At 39.1% G+C, this 26,614-nt stretch overlaps 1 protein-coding gene across 2 annotated transcripts in view; it reads right to left on the bottom strand.

The window, feature by feature from the left end:
• VBP1 (VHL binding protein 1) overlaps nt 1–26,614 on the bottom strand; it is a 48,519-nt gene that overhangs the window by 7,359 nt on the left and 14,546 nt on the right. Inside the window, exons 6-7 of one of the 2 annotated variants that reach the window (XM_057718550.1) lie at nt 18,493–18,600; nt 9,191–9,315 (exon numbers count right to left, since the gene is read on the bottom strand). In XM_057718550.1, the coding sequence (XP_057574533.1) occupies nt 9,191–9,315; nt 18,493–18,600 (233 nt within the window). Of the gene's footprint in view, nt 1–9,190; nt 9,316–12,693; nt 12,833–18,492; nt 18,601–26,614 lie in introns of those variants that run through there. The other variant, XM_057718549.1, reaches the window with a different exon arrangement.

The following is a 26,614-nucleotide window of genomic DNA, read 5'->3' on the forward strand; positions in this document are numbered from 1 at the left end:
ATGTTGAAAAATACTACTTTCTTTTCAAGTTAGGTAACAACTGTTCTTAAAATTATAAATGGATCACTGGTTTGAACAGAAGAGATTTAAGAAAACAATGATGGACATGATGAGACTGATCAGACTCAACAAGTAAGTTGTATTATAGCCACAAGAAAAACAACTAGTCTGGAACAACTGGACATTCACACATAAAAAATGAATCCAGACACAGACGTTCCACATTTCACAAAACTTAAGTTCAGATGAATCATTGTACCTAAAGGTACAATGCAAAACTATAAAGCTCCTAGAAGATAACACAGGAGAAAACCTAAGTGACCTTGGGTATGGTGATTCCTTTTTAGATACAACACCAAAGGCAAAATCCACGAAAGAAATAATTGATATGCTGGACTTTATCAAAGCTAACAACTTCCACTGCACAAGACCCTGTCAAGAGAATGAAAAGACAAGCCACAGACTGGGAGAAAATATTTGCAAAATACACATCGAATAAAGGACTGGTATCGAAAATACACAAAGAACTCTGAAAACTCAGCAATAAGAAAATGAACAACTGGATTAAAAATGGACCAAAGACCTTAACAGATACCCTACCAAAGATACACAGATGGCAAATAAGCACATGAAAAGATGCTCCACATCATATGTCATCAGAGAAATGCAAATCAGAACAATGAGCTACCATTACACACTTATTACAAGGGCCAAAATCCAGAGTACTGACAACTCCGGATGTTGGTGAGGATATGGAGCAAAGTTAATCTTCATTAATTGCTGGAGGGAATGCAAAACGGTACAGCCACCCTGGAAGACAGTTCATCAGGTTCTTACAAAACTAAACATACTCTTTCCATATAATACAGCAATCATGCTCCTTGGTATTTACTTCAAGGAGCTAAAAACTTAGGTCCACAGAAAAAGTGCACACAAATGCTTATAGCAGCTTATTCCTAATTGCCAAAACTTGGAAGCAACCAAGTCGACCTTGGTAGGCAAGTGGAGAAATCAACTGCGGCCCATCCAGACGATGGAATAGTATTCGCTGCTGAAAAGAGACGATGTACCAAGCTACGAAAAGACAGGGAGGGACCTTAAATGCGTATGACTAAATGAAAGAAGCCAACCTGAGAAGGCTACATACTGTACGATGCCAGCTATAAGACATTCTGGAAAAGACCAAACTATGGAGACAGTAAAAGGATCAGCGGTTGCCAGGGGGTCAGGAGGGGGAGGGAGGGACGAACATGTGGCGCACACAGCAGTCTCAGGGCCGTGAAACTCCTCTGTGTGACACTACGATGGTGGACACACGGCTGTGCACCGGCGCAAAGCCACAGAACGTACACCACAGGGGTGAGCGCTCATGTGAACTGTGGACTGGAGTTTGTGACAACACATCAATTGTAGCAAAAGTCCGACTGTGGCGAAGGGTGTTGATCATGGGGAGGCTATGAGTGTGTGGGGGCGCCGGATATGTAGGAAATCTCTGTACCCTCTGCTCAATTTTGCTATGAAACTAAAACTGGCCTAAAAAATAAAGCCTATTAAAAATAATTTTTAAAAACCACTAGCAACTAATTCCCAAATGAAATCAATCTCACTTGACAAGACAATCAGAGATAAAAATATGCTGAAAACACTCAAAATCAAACTCAGAGAGGAAAGAATGAAACATTTTTAGCCTTTTTTTTTTTTTGGACGATTAGAAGCTGCGCAAGTCTTTAAAGTGTTTTGCATGGAAAAAATGTGCAAAACAGTTCTGGGAGTCCTGTCAAATCACAGTGTAATTTGTAACAAACCAGACTAACGATACAAAAACAAAGCTGTGGTTCTTTCAGAATAATTCGAGGAAATATTAGAGATCAGCATGTAAACAAAATTTAAACACGATAATGAAAATGTACTTCCTGAATCATATAAAGGAAGTCACAGCATGTGTGAAGGAGGTTAGCGTGGCAAACTTTATTACAGCCTGTGCTACTGAATCAACAAATGGGTCAGATAAGCCTGACGCTTAAAAAAAGGTATTGCTATCTGGTAACACAGCCCAGTGAAGAATCGAGAAACATACACTTAGCACTAATTTTTTTAAAGTGTGGTTTGAAGGCTAATGGTCTATGAACTCTTTACAACTCAATATGGATGGCGTACATCTCTCAATTTTGCATATTTCTGCATATGCTGATATAGGTAAGTGCCAGAAAGATGTACATGTATTCATTTATAAAATATCTGATACACATAACAGTATGTCCAGATTAAGTTTTTTGGTCATGTAAATCATTTCTATGATATATTTTTGTATGTATAAATATTACAGTTATGAATCATATCAATGAATCAAGCAGCTACAACCCCAGCCAACTTAGGAACCAGACCACCAAGGCCACGGTGCAAGTTAGAGCAATACACCCTCCCCACTCTGCTCTGTCCCAAAAGATAGCAACTCTTCTGAACTGTGTCTTTACAGTCTTTTTTTTACTTTTTCAAATAGTTTCATCACATTTATGTGTATCCCTAAATCATATATTCTTTGCTAGTTTCTTAGCTTAATACAAACGGTCTCACGTTGTATGTATTTTTCTGGGGTTTGCTTTATAGCTCAACTGAGGTTCCCAAGATTTTTTCATTCATTTTCACCACTGTGTAATATCCATTTACAAATATAACACAACTTGTTTACCCACTTCCTATCAATGGACACTTGAGCCAGTTCTAGGTCTTTGTTATTCTGTGAACAATGGAAATCTCTGGGTCCTGGGAGTGGGTAGGGAAGTGAGGGACAACAGCAGCTCAGAAGAGAAGTGGATCAAGCCTTCAAAGGAGGAGTTTAAGGCTGAAGAGTAAATTTTTAGGTGTTTCTCCTCCCTCTAAATTGCCCTGGGTGAGTCACATTACCTACCCCATTACTGCTACAGGGCAGAAAAACAATAGAATTGGCCAGAAGCAGGGAGGTCAGGCTGAGGAGCTGAGAAGACAGGTACTGGCCCCCAGCAGTTCCCCTTGCACACTCCCCCTCCCAGGGGAGATGCCAGTGAAAACAGCCAAAGACAGAGGCAGGGAAAGAATGTCCAGTGTAAACCCTGCCCACCAGGAGGGACTTGGATTACTCCTGCTCCCACACACAATAACCGCCAAAGGAAGTGATATCCCTCAGGGAATATAAGATGACAGGGAAGACAGAATGGTAATCTAATAAACTCAACTGCAAAATAAAATAGACAATAAACTCGACAACTCTACCAGATGAAACAAAATCAAATTGTAAAATATTTTACAGTGAGTATTTAAAAATACCTCAAAGAGAAAGCACAGGATATTGGTAATATGAAGAAGAAACAAGTAGCTAAAAGAAGAACCAACCAAAAATACTAGGTATAAAAAATGTAATGGTTGAAATAAAGAACTCATGGATATCCATTTAATTGCCAAAAGACAAATTGCCAAAGTAGCAGAAGAGAGGAAATAATAAAGAAAAAGGGAAGGCAGAATTGGAAGAGTCAACATCCATATTAACAGGAATCCCAGAAGGAAAGAAGGAAAAAAATTAACAGATGATACAAAAAATGAAAAAATGATAATCACAAAATTTCCAGTTAGAGAAAGATAAAGCACATATAATTTATGTGTTAAAGAGATCACCACAAAAGAATTATGAAATACTAATTAACTTTTATACAGCTGAAAGTAGAATTAAAGATAAATGCCAGGCTACAACAGAAGTGTAAAGAAAAGGTTAGTACCCAAACTACACAGAGCCATCTGTTGCAAAACAACTCAATCAAACACAGAAGTAGTTTTTGTTGCAGAGCTTATATCACAGAGGTGAGGGAGCTTTCAGAAAAAAATAAAAGGGAATAAAAATGGAAAAGGCTTTGAGCTGAGCAGTGAGGACTAGAGAAAAGCAGTCACCTCGAGGCAGATGCCAATACCAGCTGTAGACCTGAGCCTGGGACCCAGACTCACAGCTCAGTGGGGGAGCTCACATATTTAAGTGCAAGAAGTTGCAATAGGGCTCAACTGGTCCAAGGCTGATACAGACTTACAGCTCCCGCAAAAGCAAAATCCGTTATGGATAAAAGCAATCCACACAGGTATCCATGGTTACAGGAAGCTGACATATAGTTAGTTAAGGAAGAATTTAAGAAAGATATCCTCACAAAGACAAATTATAGTGAGATAACACAAAAAAGATGATGATCTTGAAAGTATCCAAAAAGAAAAATTAGTTTATCTAAAAAGATATGCTGGATTTAAAATAATAACCATATGTTGTTTACATGGAACACTCAAATATAAATAATAAATAAGTTGAAAGAAAAGGAACTGGAAAAGATACACCAAGAAAGTGTTAGCCACCACTCCTGGGCATATATCTGGAAAAAACCATAATTGGAAAAGATACATGCACCTCTATGTTCATAGCAGCACTATTCATAATAGCCAAGACATGGAAACAACCTCAGTGTCCATCGACAGATGAATGGATAAAGAAGACATGTTACATATATACAATGGAATATTACTCAGCCATAAAAAAGAATGAAGTAATGCCATTTGTAGCAACATGGATGGACCTAGAGTTGATCATACTAAGTGAAGGAAGTCAGACAGAGAAAGAGAAATACCATAGGTTATCACTTATATGTGGAATCTTAAAAAAAAAATGGTACAAATGAACTCATTTACAAAACAGAAATAAGAGTCACAGATATAGAAAACAAACATGGTTACCAAGGGGGGGGGGATAAATGGGGAGATCAGGACTGACATACACACATGACTATATGTAAAATAGGTAACTAATAAAAACCTACTGTATAGCACAGGGAACTCTACTCAATACTCTGTAATGGCCTATATGGGAAAAGAATCTAAAAAAGAGTGAATATATATGTGTGTATAACTGACCCACTTTACTTGTACACCTGAAACTAACACATTGTAAATCAACTATACTCCAATAAAAAATTTTTTTAAATGTTAGCCAAAAGAAAGCCAGAGTAGCTGTAAATGTCCAACCAAACTGACTAAAACAATAAGTATTATTTTACATAGGGTTAAATTCACCAAGAAGACGTCATAATTCTCAAATTGCATGCACCTAATGCAATAGACTAAAAATCCTTTTAAAAAAAAGATAGAAATTGTTTCAGGTTAAGCTGGCAGCAGCCTAGCACTCCCACCTCTAACTGTTCGGTAGCCAGAGAAAATACACACTTCTTTTGCAGTCAGGCAGCAGAGAGCTATTGAGGTGTGAGGAACTACAGGGTTAATCCTGCAAGGGAACAAACTGAGAGGTGAGCCGATTTCCTGTAGCCACTTTTACCAAAGAGACATCATCATTTTGCAACTCATAATTAATGGATCTAGGATTAAGTATCAACATAAGAAAACAACATAAGAAAACAACAACATAAGAAAACATAATTAATGGATCTAGGATTAAGTATCAACATAAGAAAACAACATAAGATACTATCTACCTCTTAATGGAGAAACAATACACAAAGCTAGAAACAGTGTTGCCAAAAGAAAAACAAAAGGAAGAAAGAAAAAGGAACAAAAGAAAAACCTGACTATGAACAAGACTGTATATACAACTATCAATTTATAATAAACAGAAAGGGCAAAGAAAAATACTTCAAAATTCCACAATTACTTTGAAATTTAGCAACATACTTCTGAATAACCCATAGATTATAGATGTAAATGTGAAATATAAAACAATAAAGCTTTGAGAATAAAACATTAAGAGAATATCTTCATGAACTTGGGATATTTCTTAAACAAGATACAAAAAGCATTAACCATTAAGGAAAAAGGTTCTTAAATCAAACTATATTAAAAATAAATGGTTGGGCTTCCCAGGTGGCGCAGTGGTTAAGACTCTGCCTGCCAATGCAGGGAACATGGGTTCCAGCCCTGGTCCAGCAAGACTGCACATGCTGTGGAGCAACTAAGCCCGTGCACCACAACTACTGAGCCTGAGCTCTAGAGCCCGCAAGCCACAAACACTGAGCCCATGTGCCACAACAACCGAAGCCCAGCTGCCTTAGAGCCCATACCCCGCAACAAGAGAAGCCAACACAATAAGAAGCCCACACACTGTAACGAAGAGTAGTCCCCGCTCTCCACAACTAGAGAAAGCCCGCACGCAGCAATGAAGACCCAACACAGCCTAAATAAATAAATTTTAAATAAATAAATAAATACGTGGTGATGAGTCAAACGGTATGTCCACAGTGTTTCCATTTAAAAAAGGAATTGGAAGCCTACCATATACCACACATAACAATAAATTTCTGATGGATTAAGAAGTTAGATATGAAAAGGAAACATTTTTAGACTTAAGAACACTGAGGAGTATGTCTTTTTGAACATGAAATACAAAATAGGATTTCTTAATATACCAAAAGCACTAACTATTAAGAGAACTTTTGACTTAAAACATTTAAATTAAGAGCTATTCATCAAAAGAAATCATAAGGGGAAAAAAAATTACAAAAGCAAGAAAAATTTCTCACATATAACCTAAAAGGACTAGTGTCCAATATATAAAGAATTCCTACAAATAAAGATAACCAACCCATTATTAAAATGGATAAAACTCTTCAAAAAAGTTTTCCACATTCACTGTCTCCAATTCTATCATTCTCTTTTGAATCACTGGGCCAACACTGTTCCTATCCAGAATACCAATGACTTCCATTTTGCGAAGTCTGAGTCCATTCTCAGTACTTATCCCACTTGGGTGAGCCATCCGCAGCATTTGACACAGATCATTCCCTCCTCCATGATACATTTTCTTAGCTAGGCTTCCAGAATCTCATGATCTCCCGGTTTTCCTGACCTCACTTAAGAGCTTCTTTTCAGTCTGTTTTTTTGCTGGTTATCCCTCTTCTCCCTAACTTCTTACTGTTGCCACGTCTGGATCTTTGATCTTCTCTTCACTTACACGTGCACTCTCTTGGTGATGGAGCTCATTCAGTCCCCTGGCTTTAAATGACTCCCAAATTTTATCTCCAGCCCAGATCACTCCCAAAATTCACACTGCTAATTGTCTACCTAACACCTCCACCCGGATGTCCAAAAGACATCTCAAAAGTGTCCAGAATTGAACTCCTCCTAATGTTCCCCCAAACCTGCTCCACCCACAGTCTTCTCAGATGGTGGTGACTCCCAGTTGCTCAGACCTGGGAGCCATCCCACAGGCCTCCACAGCACTGGAGTTAGAAATGTGACTGACACACGGATTCCCTCCACTTCCCCAAGGCTTGGTCCTGCGTCCATTTTCTTCTCTATCTATAACCTCCCTGCAAATGACCTCAAATCCAATGGCTTTATTCTTCTTTTTCAAATAAAAATAAACTTTTATTATAAAAGCAGTAAATGTACACTGCAGAGAATTAAGAATACAGATAAGCAAAATAAGAAAAACGACACTACCCACCACCCAAAGATCATCACTGTTAACATTAGTGTCAGTTCTTCCAGGTATTTCGGTGCACATACACATTTTTCCCCCAAATAAAAGATAATGTTCATAGTGTTTTCTATCCTTTTTTTCCATGAACGCTCTTCATCTGTCCATGTTGATGACTTTTCATATCATCTAACACCCAGCCCTTTTTCAAATTGCAACTGTCTCCAAAATCAAATGAGAAAATATATTTAAAAACAAACTTTCCCTTAGGGTTAGGGTTAGAGTTTCAGTTTGGTTTTCATTGTTTGTTTGTTTTGTGGCCATGCCACACAGCTTGCAGGATCTTAGTTCCCTGACCAAGAACTGAACCTGCGCTTTCGGCAGTGAAACCACGGAATTCTAACCACTGGACCGCCAGGGAATTCTCATCTAAAAACAAACTTTTGTATTTTTGCATAAGTGGTACCCTCATGCCCAGACTACCTTTCCTCACTTTTGTCTGCCTCTAAACTCATGACCAGCCTTCAAAATTCTACACAGCCCTCTGCTCCTCTTGCAAGTTTCCCCTGAACCCCTCTGTCCCCCATTCAGATCACCCTTTCCCCTGTGCTAACTCATTACTCTGTACCACAACACGCTGACTGCTATACTTTGTGTACTTATTTTCATGCCTATTGTGCCCCTAGACGATATCCCTGTTGAAAGCAGATACTCGACCTCATTTCACCCCAAACTAAGAATTCCATAAATATTTAACTGACAGAAGAATGCTGGCACACGTGTATAGCAGGTATCTGTAACTATTTATTACTGTGAATTGACTTCATAAGCTACTATAAAAACATAAGTGAATAAAGGATTGAGCAGCAAGAATACTTCTGCCCTTATGCCTATTAGTTATGAAGTCTCGGGAAAGTCATAACCACAGTGGGTCTCTCATCTCATCAGCAAAATGAGAAGAATGAACTAGACATTTAAGATGTTATGATCCTAGATGCTTTGGAATAAGGACTTCAATATTCATTCTATTACGTTCAAAAGCCTCTTCAGACTGACAACACCAGGTGCTGGTGAGAATGAAAAACAACTGGAACTCCCATACATTGCTGGTGGCAGTATAACACGCTAGAGCCACCTAGGAGGACTTCTGGCAGCTTCTCATAAAATTACACATACACATACCATACAAGTCAGTGATCCTACCCCTTGGATAATTACCCAGGAGAAATGAAAACATATGTTCACCCAAAGACTTAAAACCAAATGGGGAAACAACCCAAATGTCCACTGACAAGCAAATAGATAAAAATAGACAAAAACTGTGGTACGTCCACAGACAATGGAAAATGACTCAGCACTAAAAAGAAACTAATTTACTGATACACACAGCACCATGGATGACTCTCAAAAGCATTATACTAAGTGTAATAAACCTGACATAAAACAGTAGTTACTATATGCTTCCATTTATATGAAGTTCAAGAACAGATAAAACTAATTTATGGTGAAAATAATCAGAACAGTGGTTGTCTCTGGGAGTAGGCAGGGTTGGCCAGAAAGGGGCAGGAGGAAACTTCCTAGGGTAACAGAATCAATATAATGTTCCATATATTGATCTGAGCAATGGTTACAGAAGTGGATACATTTATCAAAATTCATCAAACTGAACATTCAACGCAGTACATTTTATCTGTATGCAAATTATGTCTTGATCTTTTAAAATATTAATTTTAAAAACTTAGAAATTTTTACACTTACCTCCTTTTCTTTTGAGCAAGGTTGAGTTCCATAAATTTATACTTCTGGTACTGTTCATCCAGCTTCTTCAGTACTGTATCTGCAGTCTCATTCCCAGGCTGTTTCATGAAGGAATCTACATCTTCCTTTAATGTCAAAAAGAATACATTACAAATTTTAGAATTCATAGCTCTGATTTTTGACTGCTTTAGCTTTATTTTTAAACATAAAAAGACCTTGTTAAAAAAAAACAAAACGCTTGTGTTTCTTTTTCTCCAAAGGCTTGTTTTTGACTAAAAAAGTAGTTATAAAAAGTTAGAGACTATTTCAGACAGTACACATACATTATGTAGCTAACTGATTATTCTTCCACCTTTCTCTTTTTATTTATATACAGGGAAAGATGACCTTGTATGCTTCATACATCTGCCATGCAGCACTAGTAGTAAATATGAAAATTACCAACAAATACATTGCCTACTCACATGCCCTAGACACAATTCAACAGATTGTGTGCCAGAGTCAACAATTTTATTACTAAAATTTTAACAAGTTCCGCCATAAAAATCATACCAAATACGGTCATTAGGTTCCCAACACAAGTCACAAATGCTTCCTTGCGTATCAAGTGGTTGAAATTAAGTAAGCCTAAATGGCAAACTGAACAATCTTTCGTAACAGAAATAAATAAGCAAAAGAAAACCAATAAAACAATAACATTTTTTAAATGTATACTAGACATGCTGGTCCTTGAAGAAAAGCTTGCTAATTTGGTAAGGATCAGGAACTAAGTGAAACTATATGGAAACTTTAAGGAGATTCTGTAAGAGCCATCTAATAGTTTAAAGAACTTTAGTCCTTCATTACAAGTAAGTTAAATTCAATTATCTTACACTTTCTGGGATCTCTACATCATTATCCTTATCCATGCTTACTAGCTATAAGGGAGTATTTTAGCAAAAACAAAGCAACAAGAAAAAAGAAGAGAAACACAGCAAGGGAGTGAACTATGAAGCCATCAAGCTAGACACTATAAAAGAAATTGAAAAGGTGAGGCTGAGGCAATGGCTCAGTTTTGCATGGAGATAAAATGGATGCAGATAAAATGTATATTGTAGTTAAAATGGAGATAGCATCTTCCTAGAAGGATCATTGTAGGAAGGGAAATAAGTCAAAGTTTTTAGCACATGTTATTAGAAGCTTAGACTCTAGCAAGGAGAATTAACTACAGCAGCATAGGTCTGTGGTTAAGAGACCGGGGGCTGCCTGGTTTGAATGCTGGCTTCACCACATACTAGATGACCTTGGGGAAGTTATTTAATCTTTCTCTTTGCCTCAGTTTCTTCATCTGTAAAAAGAAAAAAAAAGTACCTTTTCCTCACAAGGGATTAAATGAGCACATGTAAAATACTTAGAAGAGTACATAACAGCTAGTAATTGTTCAACAAGCATTAGATATATATAAGAGAACAGATAAAAGTGCCAAGAATTCCATTTTGCAGTGCTGGTCAGGAAAAACTACAGGGAGGTCGTATATGAACTAGATACTGAGAGATGGAGAGGTCAACAAATGGACAATTAAAGCAGAGAAAGAAAACAAATTACTGCATCAACAGGAAAGGGGAAAAGGCAAGGTCTGATGTCTAACCACTGTGGTATACCACCTCCCATCATCATAGAAACTAATATATACTAAAAATCTACTCGCAATAATGAAAGCATATTCTGTTTCTCAGAGCAACTCTTGGAGTTCTATTACCCCTATTTCAGTTAAACAAACAGAGGCTCAACATTGGAAAATAATATGCTCAAGATTAAGCAGTAACTGGGAAGCAGAGGCATGATTCAAACTTTGGTCTACTTAGAAACCAATGTTCTTTCTATAACACCATGCTATTCCCATTAGTTTTGGAACATAAAAATATTTATGTAAATTTGGATAGTTTATTATATCATATTGATAGAAATTTTAAGGTCTAGAAAAAATAACTCATAACACTTTAGGGAAAATAAATTTTAAGATAACACTTCATAAAGCCCTTTGATAAAGACTATCCTCCTGAATCAGATTTCTGAAGGCATCTCTTGCTGAGCACCATGAAGTAGTATTTAAGGCACTATGGAAATTCAACTTGACATTTAGTTATGAGCTTATACTGTGTGTCAGGTACTGTGCTAGGATCAGGAAAAAGGCCAGTGAGCAAGATCACGACCTCACTTTCCTCCCAGTGGCAGAGCATGGCATGGAAGTAAAGGTCTGGTGCCCCACAGAATGCCCAAGTTCAAGGCCTGCAGAACTCACTTACACCCTGTGTGACTTGGGGCAAGTTACTCAAGGGCTCTGTACCTCAGTTTCAACATGTACAAAATGAAAATAACAGTATCTGCCTCTTGGAGTTTTGTAAAAGCATTCAACAAATTTTCTCTCTTGTTGACAATTAGCTGGGAGATGAAAAAACAAAATAAAGAAAACAGTACAAAACCGAATCAGCAAATGCAAATATCCACAGAGTGTATATAAACGTGGTCTAAATAAAAGAATAAATGAAAGAAATGGGTCCTTTGAAGGGTGGAAGATATCATTAACGAAAAAGTAGAGATAAGGCAATATAGGTACAAATCAAAAGGTTGAGAAATTTCCATTAAGATTTTATAGCAGTTCAGCCAGAACTGAGTGGAGAAAGATGGGCGACGCTGGGTTTTCTCTTATGATTCAAATAATTTTCAAATACTATTTTGAGAACAGCCTTATGGAGAGACAGGATTGAAAGCATCTACTTGCTTCTGTTTGGCCTTGGGTTGGTCTCCCTGTTCTGTGAAGCTTCCAACACTGCATTCCGTGCTTCCTGTCTCAACTGCACACGATTTATTCTCTAGGTTGTTAAGACCATTTACCTAAAACTAAACGTGAATACATAGGGGCTTCACTTAGACACCTAGTGACCGCCCGCGGTCAACCGGCTAAAGCCTCAGGGCCCTAGAGGGCCACACAAGGCCTTCACGCTCTCCCCTGATCGACGTCCCCCTCGGCCTTCTTCCGAGGAAGCAGGCCACCGCAGCCACACTGTCACTTCTATGTTCACACCAGAGCCCCAGCTCCTCGGCCTACTCCCTGTACCCCGTCACCATGTATGCATCGCTCTCCCCGGCATCTAGGCTGAGTCTCAGGCTTCTCACCACCTCCCTTCTTCCGGGAAACAGGCTTGAAATCCCGCTTCTGGAGTGTGTGTGGGGGGGGTGGGGGGTGGGGGGGGGGGAGGCGGTCCCTCAGAGCGGTCCCGCTCCCGAGTCATTCGGCCCCGCGCCCCCTCATCTTCTGGGGCCTCCTCGGGCCGCGTGCCCCCCGACACGCCCCAACACAGCTCAGTCAGTCCAGGTGCGGAGGGAGAGAGCGGACGGATCGCTCTCTCCCACGTCCTTTAGCTCAAGTCCTTCCCCCAACAACCGAGGCCGGACTGGGGACCAAGAAGGAAGGGTAGCCCACAGCGTAGTGTCAAGGTACCGAGCACCACCGTGCCTCTTACCACAAAAACGGCCTCAGGAATCCCCAGGTGGAGCCGCCGTCCATTCCCTGCAGCCACTTCTCCCAAACCACCAGCATCCTTAGCGGTCGCCATCTTGGGGGAGCGAGCGCCCGATTAAAAGCTTGTCGAGCTGACTGTCGCCGGGGGCCTGTGATTGGCTCGCTCACAACTGCAGGCCCGCCCCCCCACTTGTGAATGTGCGCATTCATTGGCTCACGGGAAGCAGCCGCCCCTTCCTGGCGAGTCGCCCAACGTATGGGTTCTAATTGGTTGCGCGCAGGCGAGTGACAAGCGTAGGAGGGCGGCGGAGGCGAAGCTGGCTCTGCGGGAAGGACCAATACAGAATCCTGGGAAAAGGGATTCTGGGGGTTTTGTGGGCGGGTGGGCTGGAGGACCCTGACAATCGGGGACCAAGCTGGAACGGACCTCACTGCCACTCCAAAACAGGCAGCGCTCTGCAGAATAGCCTTCGAAGCCAGCTGATCCTTTTTCGGATTCAAGCAAACCCGGGACCTGGAGGCCACCACAGGGCTTGGGCTTCGGTGTCTTTCTGGGTCCACCATCTGCACGAGCTTCCTGGCCCTTGAAGGGGACTTATTTTGTGCCTGCTTCCGAGTGAACCCGGTGGCTTAACTCTAATAAATAACCTGCCCATTGCATCACAATTTATCGAAAGCCGCCTTTGATCAGACTCTCACCAACCTAGCTCAAACCTTTTCAAACCTTCACAGTGTATATACAAAAATCCTAAGAACTCTTTTGATGCTTCTAGGCCCAACGAACTCCCTAAGATTATCCACCACTACAACCCTTCGAAAGCAAGTAATTATGCTTAGATCTGTCTTCTGACATCTAACCGCCGTGTTTGTTCCTGCCTTTGCCCGCACTGGAGTGCTTCACAGTACAGTGGTGCTTCATCCACGCACACAAAGCCTACCATGACACAGGCCCTGTCCGAATAAAGGATAAATGTCAGCTCCCTTACTTAGTGGGGAGACAGATATAATAATAGTGATGAACATTTTTTTTTTTTTTTTGGCTGCATTAGGTCTTCGTGGCTGCGCATGGGCTTTCTCTAGTTGCGGTGAGCAGGGGGCCACTCTGTTGCTGTTGTGTGTGGGCTTCTCAGTGCGGTGGCTTCTCTTGTGGAGCACCGGCTCCAGGCGTGTGGACTTCAGTAGCTGCAGCACTTGGGCTCAGTATTTGTGGCGCACGGGCTTAGCAGCTCCATGGCATGTGGGATCTTCCCCGACCAGGGATGGAACCCGAGTCCCCTGCATTGGCAGGCGGATTCCTAACCACTGTGCCACCAGGGAAGTCCCTGTGATTAACATTTAATAAAAATGAACTATGTGTAAATCACTGAGTCATGTTATTTAAACCCCACAACTCAGTATTACTACTATCACCCCTGGTTTGCAGACAAGTAAAGGGACTTAAAAATGAACGACTGGTAAGATAACAGAATAAACATTATAATAGTGACATAAGGGGTAGGAAAGAAGCACAGGTGAAGACACTACATAAGTCATATTTAAAAATGAGAATAACACCGCGTACCAACAAGGCTGTTGTAAAGAATAAATGAGATTATGTATGTAGAATACCTAATAAGTACTTGCCACACAGTAGGGCTAAAGTAGTGAGGAAATGAGGCGAGCCTGAAGAAGTGGGAAGAAGGAGGCAAGTGGAACTGCAAAAGGACTGCGGAGCCAGAGGGTCTGCAAAACTTGGAAGATGACAGGGCCTGAGGAATGAGGAGGGAGGTGGGGCCGGAGGTTGGGTAATGGGGAGGGGCTGAAGGAATGAGTAAAGTGGGTGGACTTTCCTAGACTGAGGTAGAGGATGGGTGCCAGGAGAGGGTAGTACTAGAGAAAAGGCTGAAGCTGGAAGAGTAAAACAATTGGGCATACCTGTAGAAGTGGAGAGACGTGAGGACCGAGGGGACTAAAGAGAAGGTAGGGGGTTGGAGGACTGGAGAGAGGGGCGGGGCAGAGGAACGTGGGCAGGGCTTTGAACTGGACAGAGTGGTGAAGGGCTGGGTTGGTTGGAAGGTTTGGAGGACTGGAAAGAGGGTGGGAATAGAGGAAGGGGAGGGATGGGAGCTGGAGAACTGTTGATGGGGGAGAGGGGAGGGGTTGGAGGGCTGGGGAGATGGCTGGTGCCTGAGGAGTGGAGAAATTGGGCAGGGCAGTAGGACTAGAGGGTGGAGGGGATGAAGACTGGAGACAGTGGCAAGGCTTGAAGCCTTGGAATAGGGGCGGTGGTGAATGACAGTGGGAGCCTCTATACAGTAGTAACAAAAACTTAGACTATGAAATTAAACAACACCATTATGTTAGAATTAAAAAACAGACTAGTTGGTAGTTATATAATGAAAAGTGCTAGTTACTGTTAAAAATCCTAAATCAATAGAGAGAAATTAAAGAATGCCTGAGAAAATAAATTGAGAATTATACCGTGTTCACGATTTGGAAGTACTGATATTGTTAGTATATCTATATGTCTATTTTCTCCAAATTTAAGTATAGATTCAATGTAGTCCTAATCAGCATGTTCTCTGAGGCCCTTCTTTTTTCATAGAAATTGATCAGTTGATTGTAATATTTTATGTAATTCAAAGAAAACCTGAATACCTGTAACAATCTTGAAAAATATGAATAAACATGGAAGACTAATACTACCCGATTTTGAGACCTACAGAAAACTATGATAATCAAGACAGTGTGTTATTGGACCAAGGATAGACCTTTGGATCAATGGCACACAAAAAAGAAAAAATAGACCCATAAATACATTGTCAGTTGGTTTTTGAGAAAGGTACCAAGACAACCCAAGGGGAAAGGCATTTGTTTTTCCCAAATGTTGCAAGAACAACTGGATAACTATATAGAAAAAGTAAACCTCTACCCCTACAAAAATATATTTTAGATGGATCACAGATCTAAATATAAAATGTGGGACTTCCCTGGGGGTCCAGTGGTTAGGACTCTGTGCTTCCAATGCAGGGGGCACGGGTTCAATCCCTGGACAGAGAACTAAGATCCCACATGCCACATGGCGTGGCCAAAAAAAAAAAAAAAAAAACCTAGTAAACATAAAAGATAAAATTGTTGAGCTTCTAGAAGAGATCTGGAGGATATCATCATGATGCTAACATAATCAAATATTTCTGAAGACCCAAAAAGCACTAACCATAAAAGAAAAATTTGATAAATCGGACTTCAAAATAGAAAACACCTGCTCATCAAATGATACCATTACAAACGTGAAAAGGCAAGCCACAGACTGGGAGAAATTATTTGCATAATACATCTAATGTGGAATTAATATTCAGAATATATACAAAATTACAAATCAATAATCAAAAACGGAATTCCTGGGTGGCCTGGTGGTTGGGGCTCCAAGCTTCCAGGGAGGGGCAGGGGGGCACGGGTCCGATCCCTGGTCAGGGAACTAAGATCCTGCAAACTGCAAGGGGCGGCCAAAAAAAAGAAAATCAAAAACAAAGAAAAACATTAAAATGGGCAAAATAGTTGGACACCTCACACACTGAAAGAGATGTTGGAATGGCCAACAAGTATATGAAGAGTTGCTTAGTCATCAGGGAAAGGTAAATTAAACCACCTTGTCACATTTCTTACAAACCCACTAGAATGGCCAAAATTTAAAATACCGACAGCAGTGATTTGGGGCCAGAATTTGGAGCAATAGAATCCTCATACACTGCTGGTGGAAGAAAGCAGTACAGTAATTTTTGGACAACTTTTGGCAGTTTTAATTTTAGATAAACACCTACTCTACGAGCCAGCCATTCTACTCCTAGGTATTTACCCAAGAGATAGATCCACATTTGTCCACAAAAAGATTTAAACAAGAATGTTCATAGAGTTTGTATGTGTGTATCAATTAAACATTTAGTTTAAAAATAATGAATATGAAGAAACATGTTTTCAGATAAAAACTGAGTTTATCACCAGCATAACTATACTAAATAAACTTCTAAAAGCTGTTACTTCAAGAAGAGGGAAATGATTCCAATGCCAGAAGGGATGGTGAACAAAGAATCTGTGCACACTTTGCCAAGTGTAAACAAAAACATTTCTCTGTAACACTTTTAATTTGGGGGCTAACAAAATGGGACAGGGCTAAAATATTGGGCCACTACAGTCCATAAGTTGGAAGGGAATGCCCTTGTAGTTTAAAAGTGTTCTAAGGTTGTTGTGTTATTTGAGAGATGAGTTAAGATATTAACTTTAGTTTTTGATAATTTTGCAGGATAAAGTTTCAAGCATTGACTTGAAATACACTACCAAATGTAAAATAGATAGCTAGTGGGAAGCTGCTTCATAGCACAGGGAGATCAGCTCGATGATGGGTGATGACTTAGAGGGGTGGAATAGGGAGGGTGGGAGGGAGTCGCGGGAGGGATGGGATATGGGGATATATGTATAAATACAGCTGATTCACTTTGGTGTACAGCAGAAACTGGCACACCAGTGTAAAGCAATTTTATACCAATAAAGACCTTAAAAACAAACAAACAAAAACAAGAGAAAGAGTGCATCACCTCAAAAACACTGAATTGAAGAATCTCGAGAGTATTGAATGCCCAAACAAATGTTTATTTTACTTGGAAGATGTGGATGATTCAATTGAGGCTATAAGTGAGATCTTATTTGTTTTCACCTCTGATTCAGAATCTTTTCGCTTTGTACTTCTATATGGATTCTGCCTGTGTGAAAGAAGGACAAATATGTATATCTTTCATTATTTCTGCATATTTTTCCTTGTGGTTATGAAATAAATTACAAATAGTTTTACACAAAACTCTGGTCAGTCCTCTCATTATCTAATACTTGAAGCTTTGTCAGGCCTCCTAAAACAAACATTCAGGAACCAGGTGGCCCCCAGGCCATGGGCTGAAGCCTGAAGGCAGAACGCTTGTAAAGACTTTTAGAAAACAATACTCTGAGGCAATGAACACCTGGATCAGGACACTCTCGCATGTGCTGCAGCTACTCCTCACCCATGTTACCACTGCCTGCTTCCACTTCTGTGCTCAAGCAGTTTTCTCTGCCTCTAACGTCAAACTTCTGTCATCTATACATCCATCTACAGTTGAAATTTTCCTTATCATTTGATACACAATGCCCTGCAACCTTTTATCCCTGAATTAATTGTTCCCTCCTTTGACGTCCCATGGTGCTTTGGCTTTCCTATCTGTTTATATGCTTGTCTGGAATATCCTTTTCTCAATCCATCGACTGGTACCCATTTTTATTTTATTTTATTTTTTTTATTTTATTTATTTATTTTTTAGGCGCATGGGCTTAGTTGCTCCGTGGCATGTGGAATCTTCCCAGGGCAGGGCTCGAACCTGTGTCCCCTGCATTAGCAGGTGGATTCTTTACCACTGCGCCACCTAGGAAGTCCTCCCATTTTTAAATATTAGCATTCAACTTAGGTATCACTTCCTTAGGAAAGTTGTGCCTGAAACCTCCAGAATGAGTTACCCACCTCTTCAGCACTGATCTCAATTGTGTTTGTTGAATGAATGAATAAAAGGCTTGCTGAAGAGGTATCAGAACCCAGTTGAGGCTTAAGAACACAATTTGTAGAGGATTGGGTTTATACAGTTCTGTGTCTTTTTACAGTGCTGAAAATGTTAGAATTCGTTTTTCTTCCATGAGACACCACAACGCACAAAAGATTGTAAAACTCTGTGCTAACATTGGTCTCGCCTCCAGTGACTGCACATGTCTACCAAGGCCCTAAGCAACAACAGGTCAAACATACGTAATTTCTTGTGGATGGGGTGGAAGGCTTGCTCCTCCTTAAGCCTGACTGGGTATCAATCATGGATTGAGGTGCCATTAGTGAAGGAGTTCCCGCTGGAGTTGGAACCTAGGAATTCAAATGGAAAAGAGACAAAGTAAAAACTTAATTAGTATTTTATTGTTCCCCTAAAACAACAGTACCAAGAGGACAAGTAACTGCTTTAAAGCAAATATTACATTTAAAGACTGTCAAATGAGAAGATGCCAGCTGAGTAGTGGCAGACCCTGGAGATAAATGTGAATGACAACCTAGAATTTGAAGTGTCGATATTTTCCTCAGATGCTGCTGGAATATTCTGCATTCGGGGAAAATGAAATATCACTAGTTTACAAACCAAGTGCTTTGCAGCTTCTAAAGAAGTAATACAAACTGCCACTGAAGAAGCTGCTGGAAAACCTCCAAAGAAGAAAATGAAAAAGATGACCCAGAGCCATATGAAGTGGAAGGGGTATAGTGATGTGGGGTTCCTCATGACTGAGATAAGAACAATGGGGGGCAGGCAGAATCCTTACTGGAATAGTTTCAAGAGAGAATGAGAGGAAAAAATACAACAAGCTAGTGAATATGACAAAAAAGAAGCAGACTCACAGATCTAGAGAACAAACTAGTGGCTACCAGCGGGGAGAGGGAAGGGGAGGGGCAAATGGGGGAGGGGAGTACGGGGTGCAGACTACTAGCTGTAAAATAAAGTAGCTACAAGCATATATTGTACAGCATAGGGAGTATAGCCAACACTTTATAATAACTTTAGAGTACAGCCTTTAAAAACTGTGACTCACTATACTGTACACTTGTAACTTGTACAATACTGTACAGCAACTATACTTCAATTCTAAAAAAACCTCACAAATAATCCAGAGAAAGACAAATATCATATGATATAGGTTCTATGCAGAACCTGAAAAAAATGATACAAATGAACTTAGTTACAAAACAGAAATAGACTCATTAAAACCAAACTTATGGGACTTCCTAGGTGGCGCAGTGGGTAAGAATCCACCTGCCAATGCAGGGGACACGGGTTCCATCCCTGCCCCAGGAAGATCCCACATGCCGCGGAGCAACTAAGCCCGTGCGCCACAGCTGTTGAGCCTGTGCTCTAGAGCCCATGAGCCACAACTATTGAGCCCACGTGCCGCAACTACTGAAGCCCACGTGCCTGGAGCCCATGCTCTGCAACGAGAGAGGCCACCGCAATAAGAAGCCCGTGCACCACAACGAAGAGTAGCCCCCGCTCACCGCAACTAGAGAAAGCCCGTGTGCAGCAACGAAGACCCAACACAGCCAATAAAATAAACAAAGAAATAAATTAAAAAAAAAAAACAAAAACCAAAAAACAAACTTATGGTTGCTGAAAGGGAAAGGCAGGGGAGGGGAGGGATAAATTGAGAGATTGAGATTAGCAGATACACCCTACTATATATAAAATAGATAACTAATATATAACTAACAATAACTAATACAGACCTGCTGTACAGCACAGGGAACTCTATTCAATATTCTGTAATAACCTATATGGGAAAAGAATCTAAAAAAGAGTGGATATATGTATATGTATAACTGATTCACTTTCCTGTACACCTGAAACTACCACAACATTGTAAATCAACTATGCTCCAATAAAAATGTTTTTAACTTTAAAAGAATAGAGAATGAGAGGAAAAGAAGTAGTTACATAGTATATAGAGAACTAATTTAAGGAATTTTTCAGTGAAAGGATAAAATATACTACTAAATGGTAGTATATTCATAGGTGCAATAGCATTGAGCCATTATAATTACTCTGTATCATTCTAGACAGATCTCAAAAACATAAATATAAAATAATACCAATTATAATCAATTTTTAAACATCATGTATAGGAGTACTGCATATTTTTCCTTAGTAAAAGTATGAAAATGTTCTGGAAGGCAATACACAAAATTCATCACAGTCATTGTCTCTGGAGTGGTGGAGGGTGACTGGGACTAGGGATGAACCAAGGACACTTTGGTCTTATTTGTAAATTTTCATTAAAAAATGATCTGGAAAAATTATGACAAAATGTTAACATTTACTAATTCAGAATGTTGGAGCATGGGTGTTTGCTATCCTCTATACTTTCCGGTATTTTTAACGTTTTTCCAAAGTGACACCAACAGCAGAAGCATCAGTGAATTCGCTGTGAGGCTGTGTGGGCTAAAGGACTTCAGAGTTTCCATTACTTGTATTACATAACATGAAATTTACGCGATGCACTGAAGCTGTAAAAATGAGAACTGGTGATTGCAAACAATTTTTAACTAAGTAAAGACAAATTTGAAATATGAAAACATTGCCAAATAGGCAGAGCAGAAATAACAGACTAAAATGAGTTAGAAAAAGGTTGGATAAAAAGCCACAAAAATTCCAGAGTATTCTACCTGTATTAAAATTTTCTCCCATTGGAAGTCTTGAACAGTAAGAACATATTCAGCCTTACTAAAGTCCACTTATTTTTTTTACATCCTTAATGTAGATTGGAAGCGGTCCCAAACAGCAAAATGGCAAATAAAACAAAACAATATGAAACAACAAAATCCTTACAGAAAGGGAGGAAAACCAGCCGCAAACAGTAGCTCACGACCCTCGGAATAAACCAATAATGTAAGCTAAACTAAATTATAATTGACTGTCTATTATGTGTATATGGATTATTCCCATTTTAGATTATCTATTAACACTGGAACAGCTTTCCCTTAACTATTCCACTTCCACAATCCCTTCTCCTCCCCATTTGTAGGGTTCCTTTCTCTATTCCCTTTAGCCATCTCCCAAAGCCTTTGCTACGTTATTTCTCAGTGGACTACTGTTTCTTTTACCAATGCAAGCAAAGAATGTGGATGGACTACCTTCCATTTTAAATGATCCCTATCATGTTTTATTCTGTGAGTGCAAACCATAGGGAGTTTTAAGTATTTCTCCCATTCTTCAAATCCTAAAGCTGTTTTTTGTTACCGATCTATACATAGGCACTTCCTGTGAAGTCACTGGAGAGGCCACTGGCGTGGAACCTTGAAGGAAAGGGTCAGTTAGTATACAGTACATTTCCTACTAGTATTTAACAAGAAACATTACAAGATACAGACTGCTTTCTGCTATGTATTTAATACTGAGAATATAGTCAACCATTTACAGCCGGGACAATGATCTTTCCTTGAACATGACAGATTTAGGAGGTTTCAGAACTTCCAACCAAAGAGAAATATGAACTCCGCTAAGCAAGAAAGAGTTATGGCTTTGTTTTTATACCACATAAATAACATAATAAAACTAATAGACAAAATGAAAGAAAAAATTCAGCCACAATCTCACTACCTCCAACAAATAAAACTTTAATTTTTCAATGTTTATTTCCAATCTTTGGATATGATATTTTTCATATGTGTGATATAATGTGAAAAATGAAGATAATTTGGCTTTCATCACAATAGATGAACAGCAGAGTAATATATTTAGTGCTATTGGTGTAACATCAAATTATGCCTGGCTCTCAACCCCGATTTAGTCTCTTTGCCTATACAAGTCAGAAATTTTTTTTTTTTTTTTTTTTTTTTTTTTTGGCACACGGGCTTAGTTGCTCCACGGCATGTGGGATCTTCCTGGAGCAGGGATCGAACCCGTGTCCCTTGCATTGGCAAGCGGATTCTTAACCACTGCGCCACCTAGGAAGCCCACAAGTCAGAACTTTAACCCTTGTCTTAGTCTCTTTATTTACTACTAGGTAATATAACATGAGAGACAAGTGGTCTTTGACTTTAGACATTTGACTCCAGAGTGTTTGGTGACTGGCCAGAAGGACTTGAAAAAAGAGGCAGAAATACATCCTTAATATCAATATTTCTGGTATCTCCCAAAGTTTTCTTATGCCCTAGCTCCTAATTCTGCTATTAAAAAAATTCTTCATTCTTGATATATATCATTTGAGCCAAAATTGATAACTATCTCATGAATAACTTCTATTCTTGATGCTTGTGCCCTACTACCTGACACTTACCATTAAGCCTTGACATTCAGACTCTGATCCTTTGACCAGAAGTATCAACATCAGCTGGGAGCTTCCCAGAAATGCAAAATCTCAATCTCCATCCCAGACCTGTTTCATTTTAACAGCTCTCCAAGGTGAGTTATATGCAGGTTAAAGCTCAAGAATGAGAAAGTGTAGCAAGGGTCTAAAAAGTTCTGTCAAGAGAGAAGTATGCCTGGCATGTTCACAATTCCCCCGGGGCATCTTGTTGGTTGTTAGGGGATCTGCCTAGGAGTGGGACTGCTCGGCCATAGTGTTTAGGTTTACTGGGTAATTTTAAATTGTTTTCAAAAATGCCTGTAACAGGGCTTCGCTGGAGGCACAGTGGTTAAGAATCTGCCTGCCAATGCAGGGGACGTGGGTTTCATCCCTGGCCGGGGAAGATCCCACATACCATGGAGCAGCTAAGCCCATGGGCCACAACTACTGAGCCTGTGCTCTAGAGCCCGAAAGCCTCAACTACTGAGCCTGCATGCTACAACTACTGAAGCCCATGTGCCTAGAGCCTATGCTCCACAACAAGAGAAGGCACCGCAATGAGCAGCCTGTGCACCACAACAAAGAGTAGCCCCCGCTCGCCGCAACTAGAGAAAGCCCGTGCACAGCAACGAAGACCCAACACAGCCAATAAATAAATGAATAAATAAATAAGTAAATTTATTTATTTAAAAAATGGCTGTAACAATATATACACCCACCAGTGGAATAAGTGTTATCAATGTCATCAACACGACATTATTTTATTAATTTAAATTTATTACTAATATAAGATAATAGTAATCTATAGTGTCCATTAATATATAAATATGAATATCTACCTAAAATTAAAATATAAATAGTATAATGTAAAATGTGCCATTCTTGCTGGTGTTTAATTATATCACGGTATGTTTTCTTTTTTGGTATGTGTCTAATTCATAATCTGGTTGAGCATCTTTCGATATGTTCCTGAGGTAAAAACTGCCACAGAATCACTGTCATCATCATCACTACCATCACCACCATCATTACATTGCGAATATTTATTGAGCACTTACTGTGACCTAGGCACTACTCTAAGCAATTTACCTCATAAATCCATAAGAAAAAGACACATAACCAAACAAAAAATAGGTAAAAGCTTGAACAGACATTTCACAAAAAAGAAAACTTAATGGTTAATAAATAAACCTTATGGTCGAGCAGTTCCACTCCTAGGCAGATCCCCTGGAGAAACTCTTGCACATGTGTAATAAGAGACAGTCAAAAGAATATACATAGCAACCTTGTTCATAACATCAAACACCTTGAAACAACATACATATACATGTCCGACATAAATGTCCATTACAATGAATGTTATACAATAGTAAGGATGAATGAATTATACCTGCACACACTAACACAAATGAATCTTACCAACATAATACTGATTGAAAGAAAGCCACAAAAGAATATGTACAGTATGATTCCATTTATTTAAAGTTCAAAATTGGAAAAACCAACAACACCAAAGAGGACTGAGGTGACTATATAAAAGTGAATAGAAATAAGCAAAAAGAGAAATCTCAGTGAACAGAATAGAACATTAAATATTTAATTATTAGTCTCAGAGTGATAAAAAACAATATTGTATTTATGAAAATGGACAGCATATTACAAAAAAGAGCAGATAATGAGAATGTATTCTTGGAAATTAAAAGCATAATTCATTAAATAAAAAGTTTAACCAAAGGGTTGAATAATAGGAGTTATTCAATTGAATAACAATAATATTCAATCATATTCATATTGATATGTTCACTTGGATATGTTCACTTCATGAAAACTCATTTGTACACTCTCCTATATGAATGTTATATTTCAATGAAATTTACCAAAGCAGAAACAAGCAAACAAACAAAACCCCCACACACTCTCAAGGGATGGGATAAATGGCAAATTGAACAGAGATGGAGAGAACTTGTAAACTAGAAGCACACAGAGATAAGCAGATGGGAAACATGAGAAAGGTGTTAAGAGACAGAGCTAGAAACATCAAGGTAAAATTAACTGGAAAGAAACAAAATTTTAAAGGCAATAAAACAGTTCAGATTAATTACTCTATTAGTTTTCTACTGAGGTATCAGCAGGGCTGCATTCCTTCTGGAGGCTCCAGAAGAAAATCAGTTTCATTGCACTTTCCAGCTACTAGAGGCCACCCACATTCCTTAACTTTTGACTCCCTCACTCTATCTTTAAAGCCAGCAATATGGCATTGCTCTGACCTTGCTTCCATCATCACGTCTTTCCCTGACTCTTTTGCCTCCATTTTCTACTTTTAAGAACCCTTGTGATTATATTGGGTCCCCTTGGATAATTCACACTAATCTCCCTGTTTTAAGGTTATCTGATTAACAACATTGATTCCATCTACAAACTTAATTCCCCTTGGCCATATAACCAAACATAGTCGCAGGTTCCATGGATTAGGATGTGGAAATCTTTGGGGGGGACATTGTTCTGTCTGCCATACCTACAAAGGTACAGTAAAATAATTAGACTGAAAGCTGACTCGTCAGTGGTGTGGTAGAGGCCAGAAGAAAGTAGAATGATATCTTTAGGATACTAGAAGAAAATAACTGTCAAACTAGAAGAAAATAACTGTCAAACCAGGTAAACAAAATTGAGTTGGCCACCAATTCAGTCTTACTAAAGGAAATGTTAAAGATGTACTTCAGGTGATAGCCTACAGAAGGTCTAACATGTAATAAGACATTATGAGAAAGAAAGCAGCAAATTAGTTAAATCTAAACAAACACCAATGCTGTAAAACAATGATACTTCTGACTATTTTGTGGTAATTAAAAAAACAAGATACTGACTCACAAAGAAATAGAAAATCTGAATAATAAATCTATAACCAGTAAGGAGATTGAATCAGTAATAAAAAAAAAAACCTCCCAACAAAGAAAAGCCTCAGACCAGATGGCTTCATTGGTGAATTCTACCAAACGTTAGAAGAATTAACACCAATTCTTCTCAAACTGTTCCAAAATTTGAAGAGGAGGGAATATTACCTAACTCATTCTACGAGGCCAGCTTTACCCTGATACCAAAGCCAAAGACAATACAAAAAAATAAAACCACAGGCCAATATCCCTCATGAATATTGAGGCAAAAATCCTCCACAAAATACTAGCAAAACAAATTCAGCAGAACATGAAAAGGATTATATACCATGAACTAGAGGGATTTATTCCTGGAATGCTAGGCTAGTTCAACATATGAAAGTCAGTCAATGTAATATGCACCACAAATAGGATAAAGGAAAAAAATAAGATAATATCAATTGATGCAGAAAAGCATTTGATAAAACTCAGCACCCTACCATGATAAAAGCACTCAATAAACTAGGAATAGAAGTGAACTTCCTCAACATAATAAACATTATATATGAAAAGACTACAGCTAACATCATGCTCAAGGGTGAAAGCCTGAAAGCTTTCTCCCTAAGATCAGGAACATAACAGGAATGCCTACTTCCACCATTTTTATTCAAAATATAGCTACAGCTATTAGGCAAGAAAAAGAAATTTATGGCATCTAAATTGGAAAGGATTAAGTAAAATTATCTATGTTTGCAGATGATGTGATTTTATATTTAGAAACCCTAAAGATCACACACACATACACACAGAGAACACTCACGAATTCAGCAAAGTTACAGGATACAATATCAATACACAAAAAAATCAATTACATTTCTATACACCAGCAATGAACAATCCAAATAGAAATTAAGAAAACAATTCCATTTACAATAGCATCAAAAGTAATAAAATACTTGGAATAAATTTAACCAAGGAGGCAAAAGAGATACACTAACAACTACAAAATATTGCTGAAAATAAGTTAAAGAAGACCTAAGCAAGTAGAGAGATATCTCATGTCCATGGCTTGGAAGACTTAGTATTGTTAATTTGACCATACTACATAAAGTGATCTATAGACTCAATCATATCAAAATCCCAGTGAGGGCTTCCCTGGTGGTGCAGTGGTTAAGACTCCACCTG

This window comes from Hippopotamus amphibius, chromosome X (assembly GCF_030028045.1).
Source record: "Hippopotamus amphibius kiboko isolate mHipAmp2 chromosome X, mHipAmp2.hap2, whole genome shotgun sequence".
Taxonomy (NCBI): Eukaryota; Metazoa; Chordata; class Mammalia; order Artiodactyla; family Hippopotamidae; genus Hippopotamus; species Hippopotamus amphibius.